Genomic DNA, 13,143 nt, shown 5'->3' on the forward strand with positions numbered 1-13,143 from the left:
GTCGGGGTGGCTCTGACCCAGGTGAGCTGCCGCCTTCCCCCCGAGACCCACCCAGGCCCGGATCCCGGCCCCTCAAGCCTCTTCCCCCCCACCCCCGACCCCCAAGGCCCCAGGCCCGGCCCCACCTGCGCCTCGGCCCCGGTTGCTAAGGAAGCCCAGGCGCGTTGCTGAGGGAGGCCACGTGACAGGCTCAGCCGCCAATGGTCAGCGAGTGGGTGGGAAGGCTGGCTGCTAATCAGAGCGCGAGAAATCCGTGTCAGCCAATCAACGCCGGTATCGTGCCCTCGGGGCGGGAGAAAGCCCACATGATTGGCGTTTGTCTTGCCCAGTAACATTAGAGAATGGTTTGGCCGTTGCCCAATGGAGAATGGCAATAGCGGTGTCCCTGCTGTCCATCAACCGGAGGGCGTGGAAAGGGCCGGGACTACCGCGGGGGCGGGCCCCTCGCTTGACAGTGATGGGCACACTTCTTAGCCTATGATTCCACGCGGCATCCAGCCATTGTCCAATCGACTGCAAGAAGGCGGGCCGCTCTTGGCAGAACAAGCTGCCGTTGGTGGATGACGCTGCCAGTCAGGACGGGGTGGGGGAGGGGGGGGCCGCCGGGCCGCTGTTTGTTGTCATCCCAAGATGGAGTTTCTGCTGGGGAACCCGTTCAGCACCCCGGTGGGGCAGAGCCTCGGTAAGGCTACCGGGGGGTGCGGGGGGCTCCAGGGGGGCCTGGAGAGCCCGTGGGGCCTCGGGAAGGGGTTGGGGGCTCCAGGCTGTGGAGACAGCAGTGGGCTCTGGGGGCCGGTGAGGGGCTGTGGGGGGGCTGTGAGGGCCCGCGGGGGGCTCTGGAGCTAATGGGGGGAGGTGTGAGGCTTAGTGAAGGTGTTTGGGGGTTGAGGGGATCTCTGAGGGTTAATAGAGGGCTCTGGAGGTGGTGAGGCATCTGTGGGGGCTGGTGGGGGGCTCTGGAGGTATGAGAGGGCCTCTGAGGGTAGCAGGGATTTCAGGGTTGATGGGGCTCTGGAGGTGGTGGTGGGCTGTCGAGTTTGGTGGCCTTAGTGGGGGTCTCTGGGGGTTAGTGTGCATCGTGGGGGGCTCTGTGGGCAGCAGAGGGTTGTGGGGTAGTGGTGGCTTTGGGCAGGCACTTTGCCATGAGTCAAGTGACTCCACTTCAAGACGGTTGATGAATGAAGGAAAGTTGTTGCATCCCCCAGCTCCTTTTCCTGCATGTGAGTGAGCACCTTGTTACAGAGCAACCCTGTTGTTCAGCCACCTTTTCCCCAAAGTGCTGAAACCTCTCTGGGCCTGTGCATGTGCAGGGAGGTTGATGTGGTTTAGAGTTTTCAGCCCGGAGCTTGAATTGTGGTTTTGTTCATGCTTTGGTGACATTAGCAGGTTATTTTGAGTGCGCTTTCACTGTGCGGCTAGCCAAGGCCTTCCTGGGTTGCTGTGTCTACTCCCTCCCTCCCTCCCACAGATGTGTTCACTCTCAACTGTGGCAAGTCTGGTTTTGGTCTGGGTTGCCATGGGAGAAAGCCTGGGCACCACTTCTGCGGAGTTTGATAACTTGCCCGCGGTTGGGTGGGCTGTCATTGCCTCCTGCTTTCTTCTCTTAGGCCCTGAAGAAATATAAGATCTCTCACATTGCGATGGGAAAGAACAACAGACTGGCTCAGGTTCCTGCAGAGCGGGGACTGTGGTGTACGGTCCCAGAAGCTAAGGCGATGTTCAGCTGAAAGCACTTGCTCTAGCATCCCTCTCCAGTGAAACTATGCGCTTAGTTTCCTTGATTTGTTTCATAAGCAGCAGTAATTATAATGCCTTATTTAGGGGTAATATATATAGTATACTGTATAGCTATGTATAGTCTATAGCTACTCTACATCAATTTATGGAATGATGGAAGACTTGTGTCTTCAGAAATTAAAGTGGAAAAAATTTGCAGAGTACCTGGTCGTGGCCTCAAACCCCAGAAGTTCCGTTATAGCCGTCTCCTCACCCACACGTGCAGACACCCCCTTGTAATTGGCCCTTCAATGGCTGAGTCTCGCGCTGTGCTTTGAAGATGGCTGGACTCTTGCTTTGTCAGACTATATGGAGCATATGTATAGCTTGCTGTTTTCCTTTAGCCATCTGGGGTGTTTATTTCTTCTGGTTAGGGAGAGAAGTGCTGAGAGTTTGAGGATAATGACGAGAACACGGAAAGTTAAACATGATTTTAAAGTGAATTTGCTTTGTTGTGTTTGGCCATCTGACCACATCTGCCCAGACAGCTGGCTGCTGTGCTGCTTGGACAAGTCTTCTACAATGCGTGTTGTTAAGGGAAGGCAATAATTTCTCATCTCTTTATTGTCAGCTTCTTTTAGCATCAGTAAGTGGTTTAAAGGGGCTTTCTTAAGACTTAAGAATTGTTGGGGGGCGTTAGCAGTAAAATCTGCTTTTCTAGCCTTCTGCTTTCTAACTCTGGAGCGCAAAGGTTTTCATAGCTCTTTCATCCCCTTGCTCTCCGTGAATGAGCAGTCGCTGCCAACTTAGAGGCTTTGAACACAAAGCTCTAAAGGAGCTGCTTTCGTCAGATAAGGTTCGGTGTGTGTGAGGGGCTTATAATGCAACTTTCCTTAAAGCAAAATTCAGCTTCACTTTAAGAATGTTTTTTTATCCCCAGGGGGAAGAGATAGCTGCAGATTTTATTTTGGAAGGAAATTTTTTCTGCTTCTCATATCACTGCCAGTTATCTCTTTCTGAGACAACAGTAAAACAAAAGCATGCCTTGTTCTCAGACGGTGCTATTTGCCCAGTGTTTCCACAGGTTTTTTTTTCAATGAGCTTGTGGAATATAATTTTCACTTATGTTTCTCTTCATTCTTTAAAAGAAACTGAATAATTTTGTATTTCTGTTTAAACATATTGTGTTGAACACAGTTGTGATGTTTTCAAGCAAGGCCTAACACTCACCATAAGGGAGAAGTGCAGAAAATTATGTAGGTCCATCAGCACACCAAGAATGCACGTTCTCTGCCAGGAAGTAGCAGTGGTTCACATGAAGATTTAATTAGGGCTAGACAATGTCTTCAGATAAATGCCAGGTTTGAAAGAACAAAGATGTCAGGGAAGGTTTGGGGAGAGCTGAGAGAGGTAATACAAGGGATTTTCTCTTTTTTCCTTCTCTTTATCTGGATAATGTCTGAAGCTAGACAGGCCTTTTATGTTAACTCTTTTGCTTAATATGGGAAAGTAATGCTAGGATGAGCTCAGAGGATTTGTAATGGAGATAGATAGAGTCTCCTGTATCTAAAGTGCCAGTTTAAATGGCAGCCAGGTTCCTCAACACTGAAACCTACCTGATTTTTGGACTGGCTTATATGGTAGCCTCTATTTAGTTTCTAGCAGTCACACAACAAAAACTGTGTAAGCCATCACCATAGCTACTAATTACAAACCTCACTTAATTTTTCTTTAATAGTTTAATTGACCTGTGGACACTAAACTGTCCTTACATCTGTAGCGAGGTCCTTTCCTGAGCAGAGTAGGTGGTTTTCAACAGTTGTGTGGAAGGCAGTCAGCTGCTGTGCTGTGCTTAGGAGATTCTTGAAATTAAAAACCGTTTTGTTCATTCCATGTTGCTTTTTACCCGGAGGTTGCAGTGAAGGGAGGTAATTGCACCATTTATCTTACATATGAGATAAAAATCTTACCCAGGATTATGTGGTAGAATCCATTACTTCTCAGAGGCTTTGTGAGCAAGCGATGCTTTTCAGCATCCCACGGGACTTGGAAGAAGTCTTCATGGTCCCTTCAACCCTTCACAATGTCACTTTTGGTGGTCAGTGCTTCCTAGCAGGCCTCCTTGGGAAGATCCCTGAGCAGGGGCTGTGTGTGGAGGCTGACGTGTTGCTGTTGTTTTTAACCAGTGCTGCGTGCTCAGCGGTGAGTCCAGCAACCGGTGAATCCAGCAGCCGTTGGCAATGCTGGATGGGGAGCCCCGGGGACACCAGGGCTTTCACTGACAGCTTGTGCTGCGTGGCTCTGGCCAGCTGAGGGGTGGTCGTGCCACCAGCCCCAGAGAAGGTCTTTGTGAAAGTTGGCAAGAGTCTAGAAGGTTCAGTTGGGTGTTGCGGGTTTTGCAGGCTGCCAAGTGTGTTGGGGGCTGACAAGATCCTTTGTGGCATTGGGTGTTGGCCCATTTCTTAGGACCAAACTGTTTATTTTTCCCAGTTAATACTGTAAATATGACAGACTAGATCCTTAGAGGAGGACTATTTTGAAGAATACTCTTGACCAGCGAGGAGGAGAAGCGCAGGAAGATGTGTCGTAAAATGGCGAAGAGAGAGTCCTTGCTATCTGGAGAGAGGCTGACCTGGGGGAAAAAGCTGCAATTTACAGTAGTGGGAATTTGCCTTGAGATTCAACATCCTGCCATAAATTGTGTTTTTATCTTTCTTTGTTCAAGGGAGCCATCTTTAAAGTGTCACCACTCTATTCAAGGTTATTAGAACAAATACCCTTACCGTAGGTTAGCGAAAACATCTTAGATGATTAAAGCTGATTGAATTACAAGAATGTGGAGTACTGGTGACTTTTTGTGCTCTTTCTGCTTGTTTGATATAGGCCATAAGGCTTACTCATGAGGACACAGTAAAACCAGTTACATTTTGTAGGTTGTTTGGTTTTTTTTTTCTACTGTGGAGACTTTACAAAGGCTTTCAGGAGAGTGTTTATTTGTTTAAATCCAAACCAAGTCTTGCTGCTGCTCCCCCCCAGCTCCCTCAGGTGCGAAGGGCTGAGTGGGGGCAGTGATGTGTGAAATGGGCTCCTCACAGGGTGATGGACAGGAGTGTCGGGGTCCATTTTGGTAAGAGCTCTGGTCAGGGCTGTGTGTGCTGCTGAAGTCAGCCGTTCTTGACACAGCCTGGAGTCTGCTTGACTCGGAGCCAAAGACCTACAGGGAGAGGTCCAGCACCTGAGTTACATACACAGAGACCTGAAAGTTAATTTTTAACAGCATAGTAGAAATTAAGGTGTCCCGCATAACTGGGGGTGGGGGTGCTGATCAGACGATGCTGATTTACATCCCCCGTCCCCACTGAAGGGAGATTTGAATGAGGGGTACTGGTCTGGGCACTTGCCTTGGAGTCTGTTTTCAGAGAAGGAACAGTACGGTGATTTAATATGGAGTATTGTTTAAGGAGGCTACAAAAACAAGGTTTCAGCAAAAGATACAGAGGCATTTTATTGAAGCAACAGTGAGGCAGACAGCTTTTCAATTGATTTTTATCAAAGCACTTGCAGTTTCCATTCAAGGCTGTTAAATTGATAATAAATATGGTGGACAGAGTCTGTTTCCAGAGCTGCTGTTTTGTTCCCCCCTCTTTTTTTTTATTTTAAATGATAAAATGCCTCAGCTTGGGGGGTGTATAACACTTTTTTATTTTCCTTCCCATAAGAAGCACTTAAGACCTTTCTTCAGGTTTCTTATATCTTAAGATTTTTATGAGTCTTAGAATAAAAATGGTTCCTAAATAAATGAGTTGATGCCTACATGTAGAAATAAAGAAATGTATTACAGTGAGTAGACCGTGGTAATCCTGCAGGAGGAATTAACTCGGGCTTTCTTGTCCACATACACAATTTGCCAAAGTTCCTTTCAGAGTAAACTTACTACTTTGCTGGGCTGTAAGTAAAACATTTTTTTAAAGACAAACCTTTTCCCGATGCCAGAAGTCAGTGTTTAAAGTGCACGCCGTAATCTTAGGATCTGGTACCAATAAAACTAAGTGTTCGGAGCATGCTGTTGGGGGCTGAATCATCTCTCTTTTCATTAATTGAATTACAATAAAATAAAAAGTCCTAAGAAAGATGCTTGTGTTTACCCATAACCACAGAAGTATTGTGCTCTGTTCTAAGGGAAGCTTTTCTCAGTACAAGGTAACAGTAACTTTTCTTGCTATCAGATGCCCACAGCATCAAAAAGATGAATTTTGTCTTTTCCCACAGAGGGTATAAAAAGTGCTCTCCTCAGAGTTTAAGTACATTTGTAGGTAGTCCCGCAGCTGGTCATTTAAAATCCAGCCCCCCACTGTTCATATAGAATTGTGCTAGTCATGCAAAAAAAGAGTCTGATAAAATGCTTTTAGTTTTATAAGATTATTTGGATCTGCTTTCACTTTATGACAATGGATTATGTAGTAAGGAAAATATCCATGAAATACGAAAATGGATGTCCTTGCTTTTAAAGGAGCAAATAAATACTGAGTCATGAATCTGGCAACTTGGAGAAACTACATACATGTGTGAAGCTGGATAATTAGTATAATACCATTTAATACTAGGTTTCTAAGACTGGATTTATTTTATAGGCACAAAAGCAGATTGTAGTTCATGAAGGTATTATAGCATGTATTTCTGAGTAATGCAGTTTTATCTCTTCCAGCACAGTACACTTAAATGTATATTCCATATGCTTCTAATATAAACCTATATGTGAGAGGTTGTCTTGTGAGGACAACTCGTTCCCAGTTTGATGTTGCTCTGTTCACATACTCAGAAGATTTTTAAACGGCATATTTAAAGTATGCTTGACTAAAAACACAGTTAGAAAATCCCCACAGACCCTTCCAACTGATTTCATATTTCACCCAAAACAATTTTCACCAAAAAAAAAGTATTGTATGTTTTCCGTGGTTGAATTAAGAACAGACTTAAATTAGTCAGACTTCCCTTTGACTTTGTAAACTACATTGGGTTTTTAATTAAGCATTGTTTGAAGGTGATGAAGGCGTTTGGTAGTATCCTTGGTGATAATGGTCAGTGGAGGAACAGCAGCAGTTTTTGCAGAAATTTTGGTGATATGATCCTTCGTGGGAAATGACCCTGCATAGTACCTGTGGGGCTGGTGCTCCTCGGGGTTGGCCTGGCATTTCTGGTCTTTCGTCATCTGGTCTTTCGTCATCTGGTATTTCATATTATAAATAATAAATGATTTCACAATAATAAAGCATTTCACACTTTGTGTTTTGGTTTCAAAATCTGTGCAATGTATAGGCAATAAAAAGGATAAATATTTGGAGAACACAGGGGAGAAAGAAACATTGTAGGAGCCCTGAGAAGTTAGGGACTGGAAAGGCCAGCTTGCATCACACAGTTTTCTCCCCAAGTCTGGTGTGATGAGCCTGCACAGATCATCCAGAACTAGTTTTCCATTTTCTCATTTGCATCCACCTGGGAAATTATTAGTTTTCTATGTAAAAGAAACTTGTTGCTGAATATAAAAATCTGCTCTAGGATAGACAGCGCTTGTCTTCTGTACTTGCTTAGTCATCCTGCTGACGGTTCTCCCTGATTGCTTTGCTCATTTGTTTCAGTTATCATCAATGGGAAAAGGCTCTCTTAAAATGGATGATTCTTGAGCAAAAAAGACACTGGTCTAAATGCTCTGCTATAGCTTGATCTCTCTTCCCCTAGGAGCAGGTCCTTTGCTACAGGTAAACATGTCTCTACCTAACTCATGGAGCCAGATCTCCCAATCTGTAGGTACTCTTTCCATTGCTGAAGAAGAACAGATGCAAATAAACTCAGCCAGTCTGTTATTGACTTTAAATTTAAATATGATTGTTCTATATATGCCAGAATTATAAAGTAGGCCCTATAATTTCAGAAACTCATTTCAGAATCAAGGATTAGGGAAGGAAAAAAGCCCATGTATGTATATACCCTGTCTGTGTTTGGGTATTTCCTAACACTGCTATGTATAGGCTATTTACCCGTGGTTCTGTATCTCTCAATTGATAGAAACCCTTTGGCAGCTCAGTGTTTGCAACGTAGTCTGAGAGCATCAGGAGACTCAAAAAGGAGAAGATACTCAGAAGAAACCCGTTGAATAATTTGGTTAGTTTGTAAGCCTGTTTATTCTTTGAGAGTAAGCCAGTCTGTTCTCCAGCTGGTCCTCAGAAGCCTTCTGGATTAGATTACTTTGGGAAGAAATTCTTTGTTCAAATTCAGATCAAAGAAAACGTACACAAAGTGAAGGCACAGACTGATGTTATAAACTGTGTTTGAACCCCAAGAACTTTGCAGAGCATCGGTTTCTTATTCTTAAGGTAAGGAAGACTTTGTTACGTCCCAAATGTAATCAGGAATGTTGAGGATATTGTTAACTTGGACATGTTGCATCCTCTGTAATTTCGTGGAATACTTCTACTGCAAGAAGTGTGACCAGTTTTGTATTTGACCTAAATATCAAAAAAATCTCATTTCTTGCATAGCTGAATAAATGCAGAAAAAGCCCCTTTTTAAAATCTGGTATTTCCTGGCTTTTCTTTAACTTTAGTTTTGTCTCAATTATAGCTTTCTGCATTTGTTTTACTTTTGGAAGGAAAGGGCGTCCTTCCTTGCCTGTACACACAAAAAGCTACCTTGAGCAGATTAAATGAATTGCAAGCTTCAGCAGCTTTGCTAGCAAATTTTGGAAGGTCTTTATGCTGTACTAGGCCTACAGGCGAGCACTATTTTATAGCTTCTGATCACACTGTCTTCTCAGACTAACAAATATGTCCATATGTTTTAACAGAGGTGTTTTACTTAAACTGTGATGACCACATACTTACTGAAGTACAGATTTTTTTTTTTCAGACATCTGTAAGGCTTTAATTAGTAATCTTGTCTAAAAAGTCAAGCCTGAAGTAAGTTTTTGACCGAGGTGATCCAGAGATGAGATAGTGTGTTGTAACTCTTCCTGCCAAAACATCTTTCATTTCACTTGGTACAATGAACATCTGTTGGGCTCAATACAAACGTTTTTCCCTCTTTTATATGACACTGTCAAGAATCTGAACTCCTCAGTGTTCACCAAAAAGCACTCCTATCAGTTAACAGAGTATTAAGGAATTTAGCCAGTTAATTGGTTCCTCATTTAAGATTAGGAGAGAAAATACGCAAACTTGACTGGAATATTTCATCTGCAGTGAATCTTGAAATTGGTCTCCATGTTGTGACCAGTTATTACCTGAATGCTGTCTGGTATTTTTCTGAGCAGTTGCTATGGAATATAGGTATGATAATAAGATGATTGATAGTGAAAAGTAGGGGTTAAGCAGGAGCTGGCATGTGTTTGGTTTTGGGGTACCCTTATCTCATATTTAAGCTGTTGTAGTAAATAGCTTGGTTTTTCATTATCTTTGAGCTGCCCTTTCTCTACTGATTTTCAGTTCTTCTAATTAGAAGGGTATTTTAGTGAAAAGAGCGATCTCAGACCTTTGTGAAATTTTCTGCTAGTACAAATAATGGTAAATCTGAAATCACTTATTAGACAAGAAGTTGTTATGGCAACTATAAGATGGTTGGCTAATCAGAGAGTGAGATCAGTTTTTATTTACAAGCATAATGAGCAATTAAGTTTGAGCAGCTGTCAGACTTGGAAAGTGATTAAAGTTCAACAAACAACCCAAATGGGTCAGTGTTCAGTTCTGGTGGTTTTCTGACACTGCAGCTTGATCATGTGTGGGTTTTACCTGCTATAATTAAAACTGCCTTTAAAATCCCCATCTATGCCAATGATTTGGCATAGCAAGTGAGTAATGAAAAATCCCTCTTCCAACCAGGTTCCTTAAAGGGTACTGGCCTTGAGTTGTTGCAGCTGATGAGGTATTTCACGTGTAGCATCCCTTAAAGCAAACCTCAGTTTGCATGCTGGTTTCCAGAATCATCCCCAGGCCGTTGATGATCACCAGGAGAGAGCTGAAATGGTGCAGCCTCGCTCGGGCAAGCTTTACACCTCTAAAGGGCATCCTTTCATAAAAGACATCATTATAGTGCTCTTGGTTGCTTAGGACGCTGCTGCTGGGCTCAGAGGAAGGATGTGCACAGTGTACATGAATGTAAAACCCAAAAGAAGTTGAGAAAGTCTTGATTCACCCAGAAAAGGTAAGGGAATGCCCAGGAGAGGTTAACCCCAGCTGGAGCTGGGGAAACTTAGTCGTTGCGTTGGCCACTGGTGAACGAGGCCAGGCTAGTGCCGTTGCTGGTACTCATTGCTTTCCCGTGCAGGAGCAGTGACACTAACATTTGTATTTGTTATTTGGCATCCTGTGACTTCTCCTGTGTTGTTGATTAACAAACTGTAAGCAGCAAAGACCGGAGAGCTGCTTCTTTGTAGATTCCAGAAGACTGTATATGTTCACGCTGGGAAAGTTACCTTCTGATCCAAACTCTGCAGTTTTCAGAATGTACTAGATCAGCCCTTCTCATTTGCTAGCGTTTGCTTCCTTGCTGCATATGGTAAATTAGCCAAACTGTTCGTATGCTCTGCTCAAAATCTGTGTTCTAGTTAGAGTTCTAACTGTCCAAGGACCAATACAGTTATTTTCCAAAAGTATGCTGCAGTCCCCTGATACATTTACATTGGTTTTAATTTTACCACACTAATAGTATCATGTAATATAGGCGATTGCAGTGGAATGTGAAATGGGTTGGGACAGTTCCTGACCTGAAGAATTTACAAAGTCATACGACTAGATAATACACGTTGGTGAATGGGGACTTACAGGAAAATTAAAATGACAGTCTCAGAAACAGGCGTTTGCATACTCGATCTAAGCTTCTGGTATTTACATTTTCTATTTATCAGCCTTTTTCAGGCTTATATATGACAGTGGCACATAGAAACAGGACTGTAGAAATGGAGCAGAATTTTTAATAGGCTTATTTGAGACCAAGAAATATGCATTTCTTGGCCCATACAAGACAGAATTGGACACGTGTATCTTGTTATTATTGTTGCCTGATTTGCACTCAGGTTTCCGGAGAAGATTGGAAGTGTTTAGCTGCTAAGCTTTTGCAGGCATAGCAAGCTTCGCTTGTTGGAATGGGCAGCTGGCAATAGAGCCCTTCAATGACAGCAACATTGGCAAAAGTGATTCCTGTTACCTAGTGGAACAGGAGCCAGCTCTCCCCAATTCCCGTGGTGAAAACGCTTAGTGTATTCCAGACGCTGATCTTGAAGCCGCGGAGGTATTGGAGAGTTTGAATGGGATGGGAGCTAGCTGCCTCCTGCACCGGCCTGCTGTCATCCTGTAGAGCAGTGTGAGGGAAGGCTGCAAAGTTAAAAAGCAAGCTGAAACATTTCACACTAGAAAACGTGAGCTGTCAGCCCTCAAAAGCTGCAGACTCCTCACTGTCTGGTTCACTTCTATGTGTGGCTCAGTTGTGGTTTTCCAGAGGACACAGCTCTCACCTTCGTAGTTGTAGAAATATAGGAGAGCTGGGCATGGGCACGTGCACGTGAAATAGTCTACTGCAAGATTTGTTTCTTTTCATTTGTAACATATTTTAATTATTGTGTATGAAAATTTACTTAAAAATCTGCTGTAGCATGCTGCAGCTAAGGAGTAAACGTGTTCTTGTAACTGCTTTCTTTGTAGGAATGAAAGATTTTGCCTTTTTTTCCCCTCACTAAATGTAATTAGTATTTTCAGTTTATTTTAAGCATGTGAGAATGTGGGCAATTGACTTCAGGAGTAACCTGTAAAAAAAAAAATATAAATAATACTAATGTAGGAGCCTGATGGATTATCTTTGCCTTATCATTTGTTTGCAGCAAACAACATGTTACAAGTGAGTGGGTAGGAGGGGGAGTTTTAAATATATGGGGATGGATTTTTAGAGTTTGCAGCTGACGTGGATTAAAAATTCTTAGAACATTTCATCCATGAAAGGCAATTAGTTTTGTTTTATGAATATGAAAAGCACGTAGCTTGTAAGTACTGGAGTGAAGTCCCAAGTGAGTTATTAGAACTTGCTTTACTCATGTAGTACAAAATTAGCCATCAAGAGCTGATAGATTTCAAATATAGCTCACTGACACACTGATCATCCATAACTTTTCATAAAGACGTTTTTTTCAGTCTCACCTGTAATTACTGGATGCTTTTGAGTCCTGAACAGGGCAGCTAGTCACAGATCAGGACACCTTCTCACTCTTGATGGTGCTTGCTACATTTTGTGCAGCTGGGATGTCAAATTGTAATCCCGCACTGCCTGCAGTTCTGGGTGGTAAAACTGCATCTGGATGTGTAGAATATTCCTCTTTCTCTCTCTTACCTCCTCGTAGTGTATTGCTGGTCAAATACGTTCTTCTGCTTTGTATTGTGGTATAGGTTTTCTGCATTTTGTGGGGAATGCTTTAAAAAGTGATTTGCAACAGTTTATTTAAGGAACTGTCATGCTGGTGTTCTCTGTGTCTCTTACAAATAGCAAACGCGCTATAATAGAGCCTTTAGGCATATGTGTTAACAAAGAAGTTGAGAGAGAAATCACTACTTTCAGCTGCCCCTTCTCTCAGATTTTTAAGTTAAGGCTGATAAAATGAATGGAGTGTGCACTTTTTTTTTAGCAATTGTTTTTTTGGCATTAGGACAAATTCATGTGTATGTATTATATAGTTCTTTAAAAGGTTTTTTTTTTTGAATATTGAGGTTGTCTGTTATGAGTTGTCTTTCAGGTGAGAAAAGCTGCTCAGCTACTAATGGGTGTTTGGAAAAACACTGCTTTTTCAGCTTCTTTGGCTAGTTTCTTCATCTGGGGCTTTTTTGGGTGGGGGAGTGTCAAAGACTCAGCTATTAAGAAATGTTGTATTTCTTGTGTTGGTGAACAGGTGTTATTCATCCAGTATGTCAGTGTTTTAATACCTGAGATTCTCCATTAAGGAACTGGTAGCCCCAATCAAGGAACAAGGTAGCCCCCCTCAGTCATCCAAATTCGTTGGAGAAATTAAAAAAATATAAAACTCTTTGGCAAGTAGTAGGCTACAGTCCAAGTTCTGCCTATGGTAATGACTGAATGTCGGTGTGATTTGGTATACAGCACCGACTGCCTTACTGGGGTCAAAGGAGGAGATCAGGGCAATCATCCCAACGCAGTGACCTGTTTAAACAACACTGTGCTGATAAATTCTCCCATATGGACAAGTCATAGCAGTCACAGTCTAACTCAGAAAAGGCAAATCCAAGGGAGAACATTTTGTCACCCAGGAGGTTTTAATTTATGCTTTCGTGCCTCTCATCTAGAGAAGAAAGATGGACACTCAGAGTGTGATAATATTAGACTACTGGAAGTGTTGCCTAATAGATCACAGATGTTTGCGAAGTGGTGAGCCATCAT

The 13,143-nt window shown here is 43.0% G+C and overlaps 1 protein-coding gene across 5 annotated transcripts in view; it reads left to right on the top strand.

Annotated features, from left to right (window-relative positions):
• The first annotated feature begins 597 nt into the window (after nt 1-597).
• Nucleotides 598-13,143, top strand: part of TOM1L2 (target of myb1 like 2 membrane trafficking protein) — a 58,673-nt gene continuing 46,127 nt past the window's right edge. For 4 of the 5 annotated variants that reach the window (XM_074841507.1, XM_074841508.1, XM_074841510.1 and 1 more), the window contains exon 1: nt 598-682. In XM_074841507.1, the coding sequence (XP_074697608.1) occupies nt 631-682 (52 nt within the window). In that variant the 5' untranslated portion in view covers nt 598-630. Of the gene's footprint in view, nt 683-7,996; nt 8,088-13,143 lie in introns of those variants that run through there. The other variant, XM_074841509.1, reaches the window with a different exon arrangement.

The sequence above is a fragment of the Strix aluco genome, chromosome 15 (genome assembly GCF_031877795.1).
Source record: "Strix aluco isolate bStrAlu1 chromosome 15, bStrAlu1.hap1, whole genome shotgun sequence".
Classification (NCBI taxonomy): Eukaryota; Metazoa; Chordata; class Aves; order Strigiformes; family Strigidae; genus Strix; species Strix aluco.